General features: G+C 34.0%; 1 protein-coding gene across 7 annotated transcripts in view; it reads right to left on the bottom strand.

Moving 5' to 3' along the window:
• Ahi1 (Abelson helper integration site 1) overlaps nucleotides 1-18,732 on the bottom strand; it is a 151,781-nt gene that overhangs the window by 113,469 nt on the left and 19,580 nt on the right. For all 7 annotated transcript variants that reach the window (XR_016536471.1, XM_090338078.1, XM_090338081.1 and 4 more), the window contains 10 exons: nucleotides 17,998-18,217; nucleotides 16,961-17,153; nucleotides 14,784-14,879; nucleotides 11,514-11,699; nucleotides 10,009-10,161; nucleotides 8,229-8,361; nucleotides 6,222-6,345; nucleotides 3,296-3,525; nucleotides 2,673-2,779; nucleotides 913-1,031 (listed from right to left, as the gene is read on the bottom strand). Coding sequence is in view for 6 of the 7 variants with exons in the window: in XM_090338078.1 (XP_090194204.1) it covers nucleotides 913-1,031; nucleotides 2,673-2,779; nucleotides 3,296-3,525; nucleotides 6,222-6,345; nucleotides 8,229-8,361; nucleotides 10,009-10,161; nucleotides 11,514-11,699; nucleotides 14,784-14,879; nucleotides 16,961-17,153; nucleotides 17,998-18,217 (1,561 nt within the window). In the remaining variant the exon portion in view is untranslated. The remainder of the gene's footprint in view (nucleotides 1-912; nucleotides 1,032-2,672; nucleotides 2,780-3,295; nucleotides 3,526-6,221; nucleotides 6,346-8,228; nucleotides 8,362-10,008; nucleotides 10,162-11,513; nucleotides 11,700-14,783; nucleotides 14,880-16,960; nucleotides 17,154-17,997; nucleotides 18,218-18,732) is intronic.

The following is an 18,732-nucleotide window of genomic DNA, read 5'->3' as shown; positions in this document are numbered from 1 at the left end:
TTTCTGCCATGAACGACATGGTTAATATAGATCGTATGTATATGCATGTTACATATACACATATGTATATATGCACATATGTGCATACATGTTATATACTATACATATGATATATAAGCAGATTATATATATTTTAGTCTAAATTGTGTGTGTGTGTGTGTGTGTGTGTGTTTGGAGTTCAACTAGATTATATCCTATGGACTGATCGTATAATCATTGTCCCACAGTACTGGTATCACAGTCTTGAGTTGCTCTAGGTAAGCATTAAAGAACTTTAAAAAACCAATACTAAAAAGACACTTACAGAATAATATAACAGAGATAAATTACCACATTTGCCTTTCTGAGTATGATAAGGAAATTAATACAATAACCTTCTCTCATGTATTAACAGAAATTCTAACACCAAGACAAAGTACACTAAAGTCCACATTAGTATGCCATATATCTCCTCTGACTTTTATATTAAAAATAGTTGCTTTCTTTTGTCATTATTTAGAAATAAAACAGAAAACAAGGAAAACAAGGTTGCATGAGCCAAAAGCCATCTCCTTCAGTTACATTATGTCAAAAGATACCATTCCAATATCAGACAGATACTCCTTTACTGTTAAATATAAAATTTCTACTTTCAATTGCAAAAATAAAAAGCAACATTTTGTTCTGCGAGTTTTTCACCTAGGGTTGGTTTTGATGGCGTGAGGGATGTCTTCTGGGCTGAGGAAGGCTTAGCATTATCTCTGATCTGACTCATTAGACACCAGAACGAATATCAAAAAATGCCTTTCAGATATGATCAGCTGTTCCCAAAAGCAAAATTTCCAGGTCAGAAACATGTTTACATTTTATAAATATAAATTTTTTCATTACCTATCTGCTAATATTATCCCATTAATACTAAAGTGTACTTACATTCGGAGATCCATAATTCTCAAAGTACTGTCTTTAGTATGGATTAACAAACGTTTTCCACTGGGATGAACCTCCAAATAATTTATTGGAATCCCCTTAAATTCAGTTTCTTTAATTTCCTAAAATAGTTTAAAAAATAAGTTAATAGTCAGTTGTAATACTACTGAAAAATCTGCCTAACTTTAGGCCCTTTTATGTTTGTTTGCTTTTTTGGTTTAAGCCTAGTATTCTACCACTTGAGCCACAGCTGTATTTCCAGCTCTTTTTTTTTTTTTGTAAATGGTAGATAAAAGTCTCAGAAGCTTTTCTGCCTGGCTATATTCAAACCACTACCCTCAGATCTTAGCCTCCTCAATAGTTAGGACTATAGGCATGAGCCACTAATGCTTAGCCACATATTTCTTTATACTAGTCAAGCTCAAGGGAAGACAGTGAAAAGGTGGCTGTGTGTGTAAAAACATAGAGGAATTGCACCCATTAGAAAACCCTTGTCATTTTTCCATTATGAAAAACAGAAAACAAAATGTGGGTAGTGGTGAATCACACAATCCTAGCTACTAAAGAGGCTAGATATGAGGATAGTGGTTTGTAGCCAGCCTGGGCAGAAAATTCTATGACTTTATCTCCAATTAACCAATAAAAAAGAACCAAGGAAGAGTTCAAGGCCTGAATCAAGCCCTGGTACTAGTATAATAAAAAGGGAAGAGGGTTGGGGAGTTTGGCCAAATGGTAAATAAAAGTGCTTGCCTACCATGCAGGAAGACCCTGGTTCGATTCCTCAATACCATGTACAAAGGAAAAAAATCTGTAAGTGGTGCAGTGGCTCAGGTGGTAGAATTCTAGCCTTGAGAAAGCCCAAGGACAGTGCTCAGGCCCTGAGCTCAAGCCCCAGGACTGGCCAAAAAAGAAAAAGATAGGGAAAAAAGGAAGAAAGAGCAAGGAAGGAAGAAAATAAGGGAAGGAAGATGGGAAGAGGAAAGCAGGCAGCCAAATCTATTTGTATTTTAATATAATTTTATGGTTATTATTAAGGTGCTGTACAGAGGGTTACCATCTCTTAAGTCAGGTGATGAGTAGATTTCTATTTTGGGCAATGTTGCTTCTTTGTACCCTTTCCCTTATGTTTCCCCTTCATTTGCATTTTTAACTAAAAAATGAAAATATGCTCATCAACAACATTGTTTAAAGACCATCTTTAAAAGTCTTTCCTCAAAATGAGCTTTTTCATTGCTTTCTAGCAACTTGTCAAATTTCAAATGAAATAATTATTGTTATTAAGACTGATCCCACTATAACTGAATAATTCTATGATTAAATTTCAGAAATCTTTGTTGCCAAAGCACTGAGCATACTGCTTTTAGTGACATGTTACTGGAAAAGACAAAAATAACAGAAAATTAGTATTTATGGATGATAATAAAACATATACCTCATTTTAGCATAAAAGTTAGCTAATGACCACGCTGCAAATTGAGACTCAAAAGACTAAAGAGACTATCCAGTTCTAGTTCAACAGCAGAGCTCCTGCCTAGCAGGAAAGAGGCCCTGGGTTTAAGTTAATTAAAGAAGAATAAGCAAAGACTGAAATTAAAGCTTGGGGAAAATGATAATTTTCACAGCTTAAGCTGTTATCATAAAGTTTTGAGAATTAATTAATGATAATGAACTATGTAGGGACAGAAGAAGTTGTTACGTTCCTAAAAGATCTAACAGAAGATGTCCTTACCACCCATCTTAATGTCATGTAATTGAAGTTTTACCTTATCTATAGTCCAGTGGCGCACAGAATGCTGCAAGTCATTAACTTTCACATACGAATTCCAAACAACAATCACCCCTGTGCAGTCACCTGAATACATGTGATGACCTATTTTAAAATAAAATTATTCACTTAAAATGCCATAGTGAGGAAACAAATTATGTAAAGTTGGGGAAAACATAACCCAGTAAAATAATTAAACAATATGAAGGATACTTAAAGAGTATCTTAGTTTCAAAAATCCAAAAAATTCAATATAATTTCAATCTAGTCTCAATTTTTAACAAATTTTTCATTCTTTAAAATTATTTTTCATTACATTGCCCTTTGTCATACTTCCCTGAATTGGGATACAAAAAGAAATTAATCTCAGGACATGTGCCTGGGCCCATTTTCTGAAAACACATTATGTGGTTCATCAAACACATATTATACCTTATTAATCTTATATAATCTGTTCCAATAGTCTTAGAAAAATTCTGTAAATTCTAATATGCCCTGTTCCACAATAACTAAGACGCAGTAAAAACTCAAAAGTAATCAAGGTATAAACAAAATAATAAAAATGAATAGTGTTAACAGTGTAGTACTAGTTGCCTTCATTGGGGCATACTCTGTACAGACCTTCATTATCAAAACAGAGTGAGTTGATAAAACTCTTGTGAGCATCAACCTGTCGAACCAGTATGGCTGCATCTTCTTTCATATCAACTTTCCATATTCGTATTATTGAATCATAGCATCCTGTAACCACCAGCTCTCTTGTAGCTGGATGGAATTTAGCCGTGTAAACAAAAGAAGGGTGAGGTAAAACTCTGAAAGTACTTGTATTGTTTATTTCATTTTTCCATATCCTGGAAAAGGATAAAAAGTTACATATTGATTATGTAGGTACAACTTTCTTTTTCAGTGTTTCTAAGCACCAATATAGCCAATGGGTTTTGCACAAACAAATGACAATAACCAATGTTAAACTAATATAACTGCCTCATATTTGAGGACTAGAATTCTTTGCATTTTAACAAAGCTAATTCTTATTATCAAAGATATCTATTATTTATAATCTATACTATAAAATTGTACATATTTGGCCACAGTTAGTTGACACATATCAACTGAACACATGTTGAGAAGTTAGTAAGATACTATAGTCAGTACAATTTACATTGAAAACCTTTTAATGAGGCCAGGAGTTTGGCCTAGTGGTAGAATGCTGGCCTAGCACGTACAAAGACCAGGGTTCAATTCCTTGGTAAAAAAAAAAAAAAAAAAAAAAAGCTAGAAGTGGTGTTGTGGCTCAAGTGGTAAAGCTCTGATCTTGGGAAAGTTCAAGGACAATGCTCAGGCCCTGAGTTAGAGCCCCAGGATTGACCAAAACAACAACAACAACAAAAACCTTTTAATGATTTTGCATTTAGAATACATATATTACTGCTACAAAATTACTAGCCGAGGTTTAGAGAACAAGATATTCCATTAACTTTTATATATGTAATACCAACATAATAAATATGACAATCCCAGACGTAAAAGCCATACCGAAATTGCTCTAAATTCTTGAGCAAAGTAAGATAAAAATAACAATGCTATTGTAATAGAAAAGGCACTCATACATTAAGTACTACTTTGACAGTTTCATTATCTCTTTTAAATGTTAGCTGATTTTTTAAATTTTTTAAAGAATTTATTAACATAGTTGTTTACATCATATTTCAAATGACAAGTATTCAAGAAGGGACTCTCTATATACAACTGATTTTTAGAATTATTAATCCTTATAGTCATGGCCAAAGAGAAAAACCGAAGGGTTACTTTGTTAATATAGACCACATTTACAGCAATGTGTAAAATCAAGTAAAATCTAGTAACAGATGCTAAACGTGTGTTAAACAGTGACTTTTAAAAAACTACGTTTAAATTATGAGAATTAGAATATATTAAAATTTATGATGGGAAATTAAAGTTCATTTTCTTAATTACTACCTAATAATAAAGCAACTAAAATCCTTATCAAAGAGAAAAATATAATTGGCTAATCAAGAATAACATTCTGTACTTTCAGCAGCTGCTTAAAATATAGGTTGTGATCTTCAATTACTAAGAACCCAAATGAATAATGAAGGAAGTGAAAGAACATGTTTTCAAGTAACAATAAAGCACATGTATCATTGCACAAACAATTTTACCACAGTAAAATTTTCATTGAACATATGCCACGTGAAATAGGATATTTACTAAGAACAAAATTGTTACTTGAAATATTAAGAGTTAAGAGTTGCTTGCTAATAACATTATGTAAAATACTACAGAAATAAGGCATATTATCTTCAAAACAATGAAATGCAATTAAAATAGATGCATTATTTTTTAAACAAAAATGAATGCTTTGTGTAAAAGCACAACTCAAAGTTACCCATGGAAGTTTCTGCCACATAAGTCCTAGAAGAACACAGTATCAAATATGTACAAAATGTATGTGAAAGAAAATCAAGAAAACACTAATCTGGGTCAAAACAGATATACATTCACTGCCCCACCCACCACACACATGCATGCACAGATTTTGGGGGAAGTCATACCAAATTTAAAACAGTATGAACAAGAGGGGTATAGTAAAAATGTATGGGCCTACTTAGGTGATAAGCTGTTAGTATGTGGAAAATAGATTATTCTGGAAATAATTAAGAAGGGGATATAGGTAACCTATGTTAGAGAATAGTTAGTGGGAAACAGTTATTTAGATAATTAATCATATAAGTCAGTGATTCTCAAAGAAACAGAAGACAGGGGCCATAATTTCATTTTGTAAGCACTAGCAATTCTAGTTCCCTCCTTTCACTTTAGGTTCAAGCCTTAGTACTCACTCGTGTACACACACACCACACACACACACACACACACACACACACACACACAAAACTTGTGAATGTTTTATTGAGCCAGGAACAGTGGTACATGCCTGCAATCCAAGAACTTGAGCAGCTGAAGTAGGAGGAACACAAGTTCGAGGCTAGCATAAGCTACACAGAGAGACTTGTCCCAATAAATAAAATGCTATCATTTTAGTTATTAAACTGAAAGGGGATACTTTAAGACCAACACTATGAAAAATGGAAATATTTTAACAACCTATAAAACTATTCACTTCAATTGCAATGCATTGAATATCACTGGGTTCTAGCACATACATTGAGCTAAAAGTTAAAACAGAATCTTCACCATGAACAGTTTATATTCGAAGGACAAAAACCTCAAGTATTTAATAATCTTACCTACAGGTATTAATCAAACAGCTGATATAATCAAACAGTTGATATACTAAACATTTAAAGATGGTGATGACCAAAGGCTATATGTTACATAAATGCAGTATATTTAAGAAAAATGCCTTCAGTTTTACAAAACTCATCGAATTGGTCACTTTGCATAATACATATTATGATCATAGGTAAAACACAGGTGAATCCCAAAGTAGTTAACGTCACATTTCATAGCTTTCCTTGATGACAACAAGCAGCATATAAAGAAAGTATGTCATGGGTACACTAACCTGGCAGTGCCGTCAGATGATGAAGTAAGGATGTATCGATCATCTGTAGACCAGCAAAGGTCATAAATAATATTGAGGTGGCCACACAATTCTCTCATGAAACGTCCAGAAGGGATTTCATAAACTGATGGAGATTTTTGAAAATTAGTAAATGTTTCCAGATCTTTAATCCATGATATATACATATTTACAATAAGCTAGACAAAGGTTAAGCATTATTTATAAAATCATAACCAAAGATGTTCACAGTAGTTTTGCATTTGCTTTAAACACAGAAATTCACATACAATATTTTATACTGTGCTAAATGCTAAAATTGCACAATAAAATTTAATATATCAATCTATCCTCAAAGTAATTCCCTAAAAATCTTTAATTATCACTGTATTAGTCAAGTAATGAATGACATGAATATTGCAATTTATTTCACATATTTTATAATTTGGGGCTTCTTAAATATCATAAACCATAATAGTAATTATGTGAAATTTAAATTTCAACAATGCTGCTGTCAAAAAGAAATTCCACTACTTAAATGATAGCAAAAGGAATCAGCAGCGACTTAATCCGACAAAACACCATTATCATATTTCATTACAATGCAACTTAAAATGCTTCATACAGCATAAAGTTTCTAAGTCTCTACCGCCACCTAGTGGTGAAATCAATTACTTTTAAAAATACTAATTGGCATAAAAAGTACTGAAATAGCAAAATGAAGCAACAAAACTAAACCCATTCTCTGATAAACAATAATGACAATGGCAAAAATTCTTAAATTATCTCTTCAAATCTCTGGAACTTTCAGTAAATATTGCAAGGACCTGGAGTATTTATTGAGGAAAACAGGTTGAGTCTTGTAAGAACAATGAAATTCCTGCTGGCATTTTAACATGCTCTATCTGATTTCTCTTTCCTAAATTCTGGAGTAATCTTACAAACCAAGGAATTCAGAAGGCTAGCAGCAAGCCATTAGAAAGTGTAGAACTAATCTGAAGCTCTCAAAAAGCTCCATCCCCGGAGACTTATCTCTTGACAGTCTGTCAGTTCTAGGAAAAGCTATTGCTTTCAATCTGACTTTTTGCAGGCTATATGCAAACAATCCTATTCCTGGGATGCAGGTTATACAATCACTGACACCATTTAACATGGGAGCTGAAAGAAAGGGACATACCAGTTGTGGTTAACAGGAGATTCACTACAGCATAACATGAAAAAAAATCTGCAAATGACATGGTCATAGAAAACTCTGAAAAGCTCCAAAATATTCATGAGAATCCAGGATTCTCATGCATATAAGTAAAAGGCTGTGTGTATAGCCCAAAAGAGACTCCAAAGGCTTTATCACTCTGGCTGATCTGTGAGGGTGCTATAAACAAGAAGTGAAGGCTAAGCCTAAGGCTTCATCCTAAGGCTGAAGCACTGAAAGTGTATCTCAGACACAGAGGGAGAGAAAGAGAGAGGGAGGGAGGGGGGGAGGAGGGAACATGCTAAGTGCATGGAAAAGCCCACTGACAAAGGACTTCAGACCTATCCATTCAAAGTATTAAAAATATACTTTTCCAACCTACTAGTTTATCATTAACCTAAGTGAGTAGAGATTACAATGTAATATTTAACAAAGAATAAGACTATATGTTAGTCCAGAAAGTCAATAATCAAATAGCAACAAAACCAAACCAGTTTCCAACATAAAAGTATGAGGACTTAAAAAAAATAAACCGGGAAGTAAACCTATACATAGAGAGTAGAAGATGGGGAGGAAGAGGGCAATTGATCTGTCTCCACAAAATCCTAAAATCCAATGTCTAAAGAACAATGTCTAAAATGCTAACGTATAAGAATGATTTTTCACCAAAAAAGAGAATGTCAGTAAGAAAATGAAAAGGGTCAAAAGTAACAAAAATTCTAGGGTTGAAATTAGGATTTCAATAAAATTAAAAAAAAAACAAAGAATGTCTGTCACATAGATCACAATCAGATGAAACAGGAAGGGTTATATCTCACGAATAATTGGATATCCATCACGGCTGGCGCATGCTGCTGCTAATATTCTTCCATTGTGGGAGAAATCAAGACAAAAACATCCTCGTTCTCCTGCATTTAGTGAGAAGAGGTGCTTGTTTGGGACCCGGCATGCCTAAAAAATACACATTTAAAAATATAAGGAAAACATAAAAACAGAAAAATTAGTTAACTTCCATTACTACTCAGTAATTCTATTCTCCAGATATATAAAATAATCTGCTTCACCCTTTACAAGTAACAAATTTAAGTAAGTATGCCAATAATTTTGCCACATTAAAAACTTCTAAGAAAACTCAAAAGCTTCAATGCTGCTCAACTAGAAGAAAAATGCACACATGATAGACCTAACGCTCTATCAAATTTGGATCAAGGGAGCTTATAAAAAAATGATGAATCCATAGACATTAGGTAATATGTCTCTTGTAGGCATCAAATATCTGTTGTTGTTTTTTTTATGTTGCTACTTGCTGAATTGTGTTTTCTCCTCAAATTAATTATAGTCTCACTCCAAGTGCATCTGTTAAAGTAATGGTGGCAGATAGGGTCTTTAAAAACATCCTCAAGTTAAAATGAGGTCATTTGAGTAGTTATAATCCAATAGTGTTGCACAGTTGTAAGATGAAGAAATATCAGAGATATCAGTACACAAAGAAATGACCATATGAAGAGACAACAGAAAAGTAGCCATATGCAAGCCAACAACAGGCCTCAAAGAATATCACCTTTGCTGGCAACTTGACATTTTCTATGGAATACATGAATGCTTATGTCCTTTCTGTACTGAAGCTTGGCACTGGTGTCTCTTGCCTGTAATCCTAGCTAGTCAAGATGCTGACAGCTGAGTATCTCAATTAAAAGCCAGCCCAGGGAGATCATTCCAATAAATTCTTTTTCTTCCAGTCCCGGGCCTTGAACTCAGGGTCTGGGCACTGCCCTTGGACATTTTTTGCTCAAGGAGAGTGCTCTGCCACTTGAGCCTCAGCGCCACTTCCAGCTTTTTCCTGTATATATGGTACTGAGGAATTGAACCTAGAGCTTTGTGCATGCTAGGCAAGCACTGTACCATTACACTATGCTCCCAGCCCCATCCAATAAAGTCTTACCTTCAATTAACCATCAAAGAGCCAGAAGCGGAGGAGCTGTTGATCAAGTGGTAGAGCACCAACTCTGAACAATGAAAAAAGCCCAACAAAGTGGGTGTTTGTGGCTCATGCCTATAATCTTAGCTACTCAGGAGGTTGATATCTGAGCATTATAGTTTGAAGCCAGCTCAGGCTAGAAAGTCCATGAGATTCTTACCTCCAATTAATCACCAGAAAACTAGACGTTGAGCTGTGGCTCAAAGGTACAGAGCGCTAACCTTGAGCACAAAAGTAATTATGGGAAGTAATTATGTCATTAATTATGGATTCATTATGAATGGGATTACTGCCTTTAAAGGAAGAGACATGAAAGAAACGATCTCCCTCTCTAACACATACCAACATATTAGAAAACAAATTGGTTAGCATCTTGCTTCTAGGTCTATGAGAAATAAATGTCTGCTGTTGAAGTCATTTTGTCTGTGTGTATTGTTATAGTAAGCTAATACAAGTGTACATATGACAAACAAAAAAATCTTAAGATTTGTCATATAAACTAATGGAAAAAATAAGTTAAGGTTAACAATTGATTGTAAGTAATAAACTTAAGTCCCTCAGAAGCAATTGCTGTTTCTAGTTTTCCGTTTTTTGATCCAGTACTGTAGTAAACACCTTACCTGCCCAGGCAGTCGCTTCCACTTTACTACTTCCTTTGAATCTTCTAATCCAGGTTCTGTGTCTACTGAGCTTGGCTCCTGGTGACGTTCACAATACACTGGTTTACCTTTTTCCTCTTGAAGAGTCAACATAGAGTGATATGATGGCTTTATCTAAATAGGTACAGAAAATAGGGAAACATATTTATATGTAAATATATATCATATATTGCATGTTAATATTTTTCTCTAGCATGCATTGCTTGAAAAATAGTGAGACAAATGATGTTGAAAGGTTACCAAAATATAATCCAGAACATATTCTATTTTCATTTATACAGTATTCTAAATAAAACAGAATCTACTTCAAAGTATAGTTCTATAATAAGTAAGTTTTAAAGTTGATTTTGACCATAATTCTCAGATCTCAGCCTCCTGAGTAGCTAGGATTATAGGCTGACACCCAGCTTGAAATGGTTTTTAGTAACTTTGTTCTCTTTGTGTTCTCTTCCTCAATACCTGCCTGAAGCTTTGCCATGGCTATAATGTCCCTGGCTTCAAAAATGATAAAAATATGTAATAAAAATCTGGTTTAATTTTTTTATTTCTTATTGTTAGATTTTTATTGAATGCTATTCAAGCCAATGCAAATCAACTCCTTGGTCACAGTATATAATATCAACTTCAGAATGTACAACTGACCTGAAAAATTAATGTAATATAACAAATAAGAATTTTTTTTTTGTTTGGGGGTCATGGAGCTTGACCTCTGCCTGGGTGCTATCCCTGACTCTTCAGCTCAAGGCTACCACCCTACCCCTGAGCCATGCCTCACTTCCTGTTTTCTAGAGGTTAACTGGAGATAAGTGTCTCAGGTCCTTTTGTTCCCAGGCTGGCTTTGAATCTTGATCCTTAGATCTCAGCCTCCTGAGTATCTAGGATTACAGGCACCAGCCACCACACCCAGCTACAAATAACATCTTAAAACAAGAAAAATGTACTTCATGTAAGGATTAATCCTTTCCTCAGATCATTTACAATGTTCATCTGCTGTAGAAAACAGCAACAAAAAATATTATTTGAATACACTAGAAAAATAAGTAAATCAGAGATATGCAAATTATAGCTCAATATCAAATCTAGGTTACTGTATTGTTATTATAAATAAAGTTTACTGGACATTTATTGCCTAGATAGCTTATTATATACTACAAAACTGATAGAGAATATAGCTTGTAAAGACTAAAATATTTACTTTCTGGTCCTGACCCTTTATAGAAAAATATTTCTCATTACTGGATTTTTGTTCTTTTACTTTCAATTTCAATAAATCAAATTATATCAAAATATGCATCTTAACATTGAAATCTGCATTGAAATTTAAGGTTCATTTAAACATCTCAAGTATCAACTATAATATCTTTTTACTACAGAAATCTATTAAAATAATGTTTAAGACCATAGCCTAATTACTCTGTTATCACTAGTTTCAACAAGAGAAGCCACAATAAGCACTGTGAACTTACACAGTCTGGAACTTTCAGTCCTCGCACTGTTACATACAATGTTGAAGGGTAGCGATTTCGGGGACATGTGGACCACCATTCAAAAACCTCAACAGTATTTGATTGTGCTCGAGGTTTCGTAGGTGGGTAGTACAGCTGCAGGCGAAGTTTTGAATTGATGTTTGCATTCCCATTGGCTCCCAGAAGCTTTAAAAGATGAATTCATACACAATATGAGCTTCTGCATATATAATAAAGCAACAGCAGGCAGTTCAACACTCATTTTAAAACACTTCCCATGTCATGTTGGAACTACTTAGATTCAATTAAAAAAAAAAAAGAAAGATTCACACAAATGGGTTAGACACTTTCAGGTTGTTTTTCATGAGTGAAATTTTCCTCAATATCTCTCTTCTCACCTGAACAACCACTTCAGACTGTTGGTAAAGCATTTACACTACTGTTAGATCTCACTTTTCAGAAAGAAAGTGATCAATACACATTTATTAAAGATAAAGACTAAAATATGTATTATCTAAACACAGAAACAGATTTTTCCATTTGTAATTACATGTATACTTAATGGCTAAAATTTTGCTTTAAATTTTTTTAAGTCAAAATGATTTTTTTCTTTTTGTCAGTTGTGGGGATTGAACCCTGAGCCAGGCTGCCATCCTTGAGCTCTTTCAGCTCAAGGTTTACTACTCTACCACTTGAGCCATAGCACCACTTCTGTTTTTCTGGTCATATATTGTAGATAAGTGTTTCATAGACTTTTGTGCCTGAGCTGGCTTTAAATAGTGATCCTCAGATCTCAGCCGCCTGAGAAGCTAAGATTATAGGTGATCCACCAGCACCCAGTTCAAAGTCAAAATGATTTTAAGATAGTTAAACCAGATCAAATTATTCATTACATTTTAAAAATAGTCTGTCTTAAGGCTTATTTTTTAAAGCTATAAAACAAAACAATCCATATAAATAAATGGAGATTCTTATGAGAAAAGAAAATATTTTTTCACCTATTCAGAAAGAGTCCCTGAGCTCTTCATCTCAAGACTACCACCTTACCCCTTGAACTACAGCACCACTTCTGGTTTTCTGGTGGTTAATTGGAGATAATAGTCTCACAGACTTTAGTGTCCGGGCTGGCTTTGAACTGCAATCCTCAGATCTCAGCCTCCTGAGTAGCAAGGATTACAGGCATGAGCCACTGCACTCGGCTTAACCCATGCTTTTAGACAGGATCTAGCTAATAAATTAGGAATGCAGAGATAGTTGGTAGCTTTACAGAACTTCACACAGAGCATAAAAATGTAAACCAGAAGAGTAGGCATTGAACACAGGAGATATATTTAATAAATGTTTCTGAAAAGTGAGTTAAGAATGAAACTACAAGACTGCCAGTAAAAAGAAAGCTAGAAAACTAAGAAGGAATAGAATAAACAAAACTAGGAAAGAAACCTAATAAAGTAGCATAGTTTCAAGAGAATGATGTTTCAAATGCACATAGGTATGATGAAATAAAAAGTGACAAATGGGCCAATCACTGGTAGCACACACTTGTGATTCTAGCTACTCAGGAGGCTGAAATGTGAGAACTGCAGTTTGAAGCTATCCCAATCAGGAAAGTTCATGAGATTCTATCTCCAATTAACCATGAGAAAACCACAAGTAGAGCTGTGGCTCAAAGTAGAAGAGCACTAGCCTTGAACAAAAAAGCTCAGGAACAGCACCCAAGCTGGCCCTGAGTTTATGCTCTATGACCAACAAAAAATATAAATGAAAAAGCAAAAAAAAATGCTCAAATTTGGCAAACAGAAATAGTTGATGATTTGGAAGATTTAAGGGTAGAGGAAAATCCAGATTGCAACATCTTCAGGAATGATGTATCAATAAGGAAATAGCAATGCAAAATATATCACATTCCCTTCCACTCCTCAAATCTAGGAAAGGATATGAACATAACAGAGAATAGTGAACTCAATAATATGATGGGAGGGGAAGGAGAAAGAGCATCAAATTGAGTAACTACATGTAGTCATTAACTAAAAAGCACTCTACACTCTTTTCATTAGGCCCCTTACTGTCATATTTCCAAACCATAGTTTTTATTTAATTTTTTATCTTTATTGTAAAGATGATGAACGGGAGATTACAATTACAATTACAATTACATAAGTCAGGTAATGAGTATATTTCTTTTTAAACACTGTTAACATTCTCCATCATTTTCTTCTGCTTACCCCTCTCTACTCCCAACCCCCAAGTTGTATAGTTAACTTCCACCATAGTGTTTAGTGAGTATCATTGTCTCATTAGTCCATCCTTTGTCTTGCTGTATCTGTGATTCCCTTTCCCTTCCATTTATCAGATATACTACTTATATGCAAGACAAAGGGTACATAAAACTAAAAAAAAATAGAAATAACTGCATACAGAATACAATTAGAATCTCTTGTTTGCAATTCTTGGAGTTCATTTTGAAATGCTTCATTATATATGGTCCTATACACTTAGCAATTGGGCTACTGTGATCTCCTGTTAAGAATATCATAGACATACTCTAATTATTACAAATGAGGGAAACAATGCAACCTACTTTTCTTTGGGCCTGTCTTGCTTCACTTAATGTAATTTGCTCTAGGTTTTTCCACCATATCATAGTTTCTATATGTTATTTTAATATTCTATACCTTACAGAATCTGTTTTCATCATCTACCCCATAACCCTTAAACTTTTATAATAAAAACTGTGAACAACAAATTGTATAATTGAGTAGGAATTTTTATTTGCTTTTTCTGGATGAATATGAAGTTGAGTTGGTCAAGGAATTGCGCTCCTTCAGGTTCACCAGGAAGACAACAGTTGAGACTTTTAAAGATTATCACCAGAACCTGAATGAACAATGTGTCACCATTATAACCTTATCTTATGTCTTAACTTCTTTATGTTTTTGGCCGGTCATGGAGCTTGAACTCTGGGCCTAGATGCTGTCCCTGAGCTTTCAGCTGAAGGCTATTGCCTTACCCCCTGAGCCACAGCATCACTTCCCCACTTTCAGTTTTCTGGTGGTTAATTGGAGATAAAAGTCTCACAGACTTTAGTGTCCAGGCTGGCTTCGAACCTCGATCCTCAGATCTCAGCCTCCTGAGTAGCTAGGATACAGGCGTAAGCCACCGGCGCCCAGCCATGTCTTAACATTTTATGAGGTTCAAATTGACTTGGGAAGAAGCAGCTGATCAAACTTGGAGATTATTTTGAATGTATAAAAAAATGCATGAAAAACACACCTTAAGAAATGCCCAGGCAATTTTTCGAAAGCCACATTCTTGGTTTTGAACCTCAGAGTTGTTCTTAATTTCATCCATGCTTAAAAAGTCAAGAATCTGCAAAAAAAAAAAATTAAGAAATTAATTCTTAGAATATTAGACCACCTAACACTCAGTATTTTCTAACGATGCATTATTAAAATATAAAATTTTAATTACTATTAGCCATAAAAACCTATAATTTTAAATATTATAAACTTTTAAAACCACAAGATGCTTCTTTATAGGAAGTGAAAACATGTGTTATTCTCTCTGTTATTTTTAAGATAAGATCTAACTATAGGCCAGGCTATTTTTTATATTATCTCAAATATAAATCCAAGCAAAAATGCTCTGATAAAATCCTTAAGCTTTGATTATTTTTCCCTATATCAAGCAAAAGTTCAAAGGGTTATTATTATTTGTTTATTTGAAATAGGAAAGGGAAGGGAGGAGAAGGGGTGGGGGAGGGAAATGGAGACACAGACCATGAGAAGGGGTATCAATGTGTGAGAATTACTACCTGGCAAATGTAACTGTAACCCCTCTATACATTACCATGACAATAAAAAATAATAAATAAAATAAAAATCAGAACCCTATTTTCAAGTCCCTGCTTATTTCTAGGCCCTTGTTTGTATTACTTTCCTGAAGTTAAGGGCTTTCTCTTGAATGTAAATTACAATCATGTTTCTCAAGATAATTTCTTTCATATCTCCATCCTGGTTGCACATAAGAGATAATTATTTGAAACCAACTTGCCACAGTAAGTTTCAGTATTCTAGGTACTTGTTACTCTAAACTTACTGGTGAACTTATAGGTCAGATAATTTTATGGAAAGCTGTTTAAACAACTGTATGGATTTCATTCATGTGTGTGTTTGTGCATGAGAGAGAGAGAAAGAGAAAGAAAGAAAGAGAGAGAGAGAGAAAGAGTGAGTTTGTGTACTAGAGGTTGAACTCAGGGCTTCATGGTTGATAAGCAGGTAATCTACTGCTTGAAGCCATATCCTCAATCCTTTTTGCTTTAGTTATTTTTTTCAAATAGTGTCTTGCTTTTTGCTTGAGACAGATTGGATCATGATTTTCCTATTTATGCTTCTTACAGCTGTCCAGCTTTTTGAGTAACAGTACTAGAGCTTAAACCCAAGGCCTTCTGTTCTTGCTTATTTTGTTCATTGTTGGCACTTTACCACTTGAGCTACTTCACTTCAGGATTTTTTTCCTAGTTGACTGAAGCTTAAGAGTTTAACAATCTGTTGTGCTCCAAGGTGGATTTGAACCACAATCTTCAGATCTCAGCCTCCTGAGTAGCTACAATTATAGGTTTGAGCCACCAGTGCAAGAATGGGTATGTTTATCTTTTTCTCATTCAGGTAGTAAATAGAAATATAGGGAGCATGGTAAGAGTTAAGTGACTTTCCAGTCTGTAAAATAGATTCATAATGGATGACTGCTATCAAATAGATTTGACACATCATTTCTGTTCATTGTTATGGGGTTGATACAAGATTAAATGATAGATTATGTCAAATGGCATTATCTAAATGACATTGAGATTTGTCAAATGACATAAACAGCATTGGTTAATGCTCATTATTTTTTTTTTTTTTTTTTGCCAGTCATGGGCTTGAGCTCAGGGCCCTGAGCACTGTTCTTGGACTTTCTCAAGGTTAGAGCTCTACCACTTGAGCCTCACCACCATTTCTGGCTTTTTTCTATGTATGTGGTACCGAGGAATCGAACCTGGGTCTTCGTGCATGCTAGGCAAGCACTCTACCACTAGGCCAAACTCCTGGCCCCCATCATTACTTTATCTTCTATTTTAATTTTTTTGTCAGTCCTAGGCTTGAGCTCAGGGCCTGAGCACTGTCCTTGGGCTTTCTCAAGGCTAGAGCTTTATCACTTGAGCTTCAGCACCACTTCCGGCTTTTTTCTATGTACATGGTACCAAGGAACCAAACCTGGGTCTTCGTGCATGCTAGGCAAGGACTCTACCACTGTTCATTATTTTAAAATCAAGGTTCTCACTGATACAAAACATTGCAAAGTCTAGGGATTAAATTCTCCCAATACGTTGCTGTACTACTGAACTTGTAAACACAACAGTTTGTCTGTATAATTTAATATTAACTAAAATTTAATTGTTCAACTCATACCTCAAAGAACAGGATGACTTTAGGACACTCATCAAAATCTCGAAGTAAATAGGGAAAATTTTCATTAAAGATAATTTGTTCTTCCCACTCTGGAAGTCTTGATTTTAACTGTTTAAAATCATATGGCTGAGTCATAATAGGAAGAATATAGTCCACATTGTCCTTTTCATAGTAAGATGAAACTGGACGTTCACTGTTGAAATAAACATACTTCTATTAACACAATTCTTGATAATTTTTAGGAGAAAAAATAAAGTGCACCAGAAATAATGGATATCTATAATGACACAAAATGAAAAATTATATTTATTTTGCTAAAAATTAATTTTATAATACTTAAGAACAGTAGTGCCTTACTATCATCTTACATTTAAGTACTATAAGATTCACAGAATTACTTTATCACAGAACTATAAAGTAAAAGAAACCATTACACCTTCACAATAAAGAACTGTACTAAAGTACTATTTTAGAATTATAAGTTTATGATAAAATGTATAATAAAGTTTTATTATGAGAAAACAAACAATATTTTGAACTGTCATATTTTTGTATGTCTTAAGACAAGCAAATAAGGGAGTGATTTTTTTAGTTACTATGTTTTCCTTGCTTATCTTTCTAAGCAAATATTTTAAAATTCTATTATAATGATTTACTTTATTGTACTTTGTAATCTTGGTTGTCAAGGCATGTGTTACCTATAGCAGTTATTTTAGGGGGAGAAATTCAAGATTCATTAACTTCATCTGATACTCGAATTACGTTAATTGCAAAGGAAGTATGAGGTCACAGAACTGGAACATTTATAGTCACTTATAATGCAAGTTTTAAGGCATAAATTCATCATGAAACTAGGTAGTAACTCTACCACTTAAAACCGATACTCTCCATTTCTGTAAAACATATTGATCAGCATCAAATGATTAATGTACACTTACAACTCATGTTCCTACTGACCTTAATATTAGTAAGAGCAGAGAGGACTTTTGTAAGCAGACTGAATTTCAAAGGTTAACTGTCTAATTAAAAGAAATTACCTATCATCTTTCTTGACATATTGACCAGTATTCTCATCAACCACATGAATTTTTACCATTGGATGAGAAATCATAAAATCTGATTTAAGTCTGTCAGTTCGGTGAATATAAACTCCCAAAACAAGGTCATCATCAAGTAAGCACTTGGGATAAACTGGACTATCTCGACTGGTTACTTCATGAACGCCATCACCATCAATGTCTTCATTATCATCAGACACTACAGGCAGGGGAAAAATCAATATTGTAATCAATTTTCTCATGGTTAGATTTAAACGCAACCTAACTTTTATAATCCATGATTTTTTCACTTTGTTACTGAAAGAAAACTTCAATGGAAAAGAAAAGATAGACAGCAGCAAAATAAACATAGTAAAATACTCTATTTACTAATCATTAAAATAGAATGAGGAATCTTTACTTTTTCAAACTATGACCAAAAACATAAAAGAAAAAAGTCAAAAACAAAAATTAATGTCATCAACGTATCTTTACATGGACTGTGCATAATACAGTTGATGTAAGTGAAAATTTCTAAATTTTTTTTGCTGGGGTGATTTACAAAGGGGTTACAATTACATTCATCAGGTAGTAGGTACATTATTTATTGAACTTTGTTAACCCATGTTTTCCTCCTACTCTCCCTCCCCCAAACCCTTCCCATTCATCTTATTTTTCCCTTACCTTTCCTTTTTCAAATAAACAAATAAACATATATGCAATATACCAAGTACC

Source organism: Megascapheus bottae, chromosome 8 (genome assembly GCF_031878675.1).
Source record: "Megascapheus bottae isolate mThoBot1 chromosome 8, mThoBot2.hap1, whole genome shotgun sequence".
Taxonomy (NCBI): Eukaryota; Metazoa; Chordata; class Mammalia; order Rodentia; family Geomyidae; genus Megascapheus; species Megascapheus bottae.
This window is presented reverse-complemented; position numbering and strand designations above follow the sequence as displayed.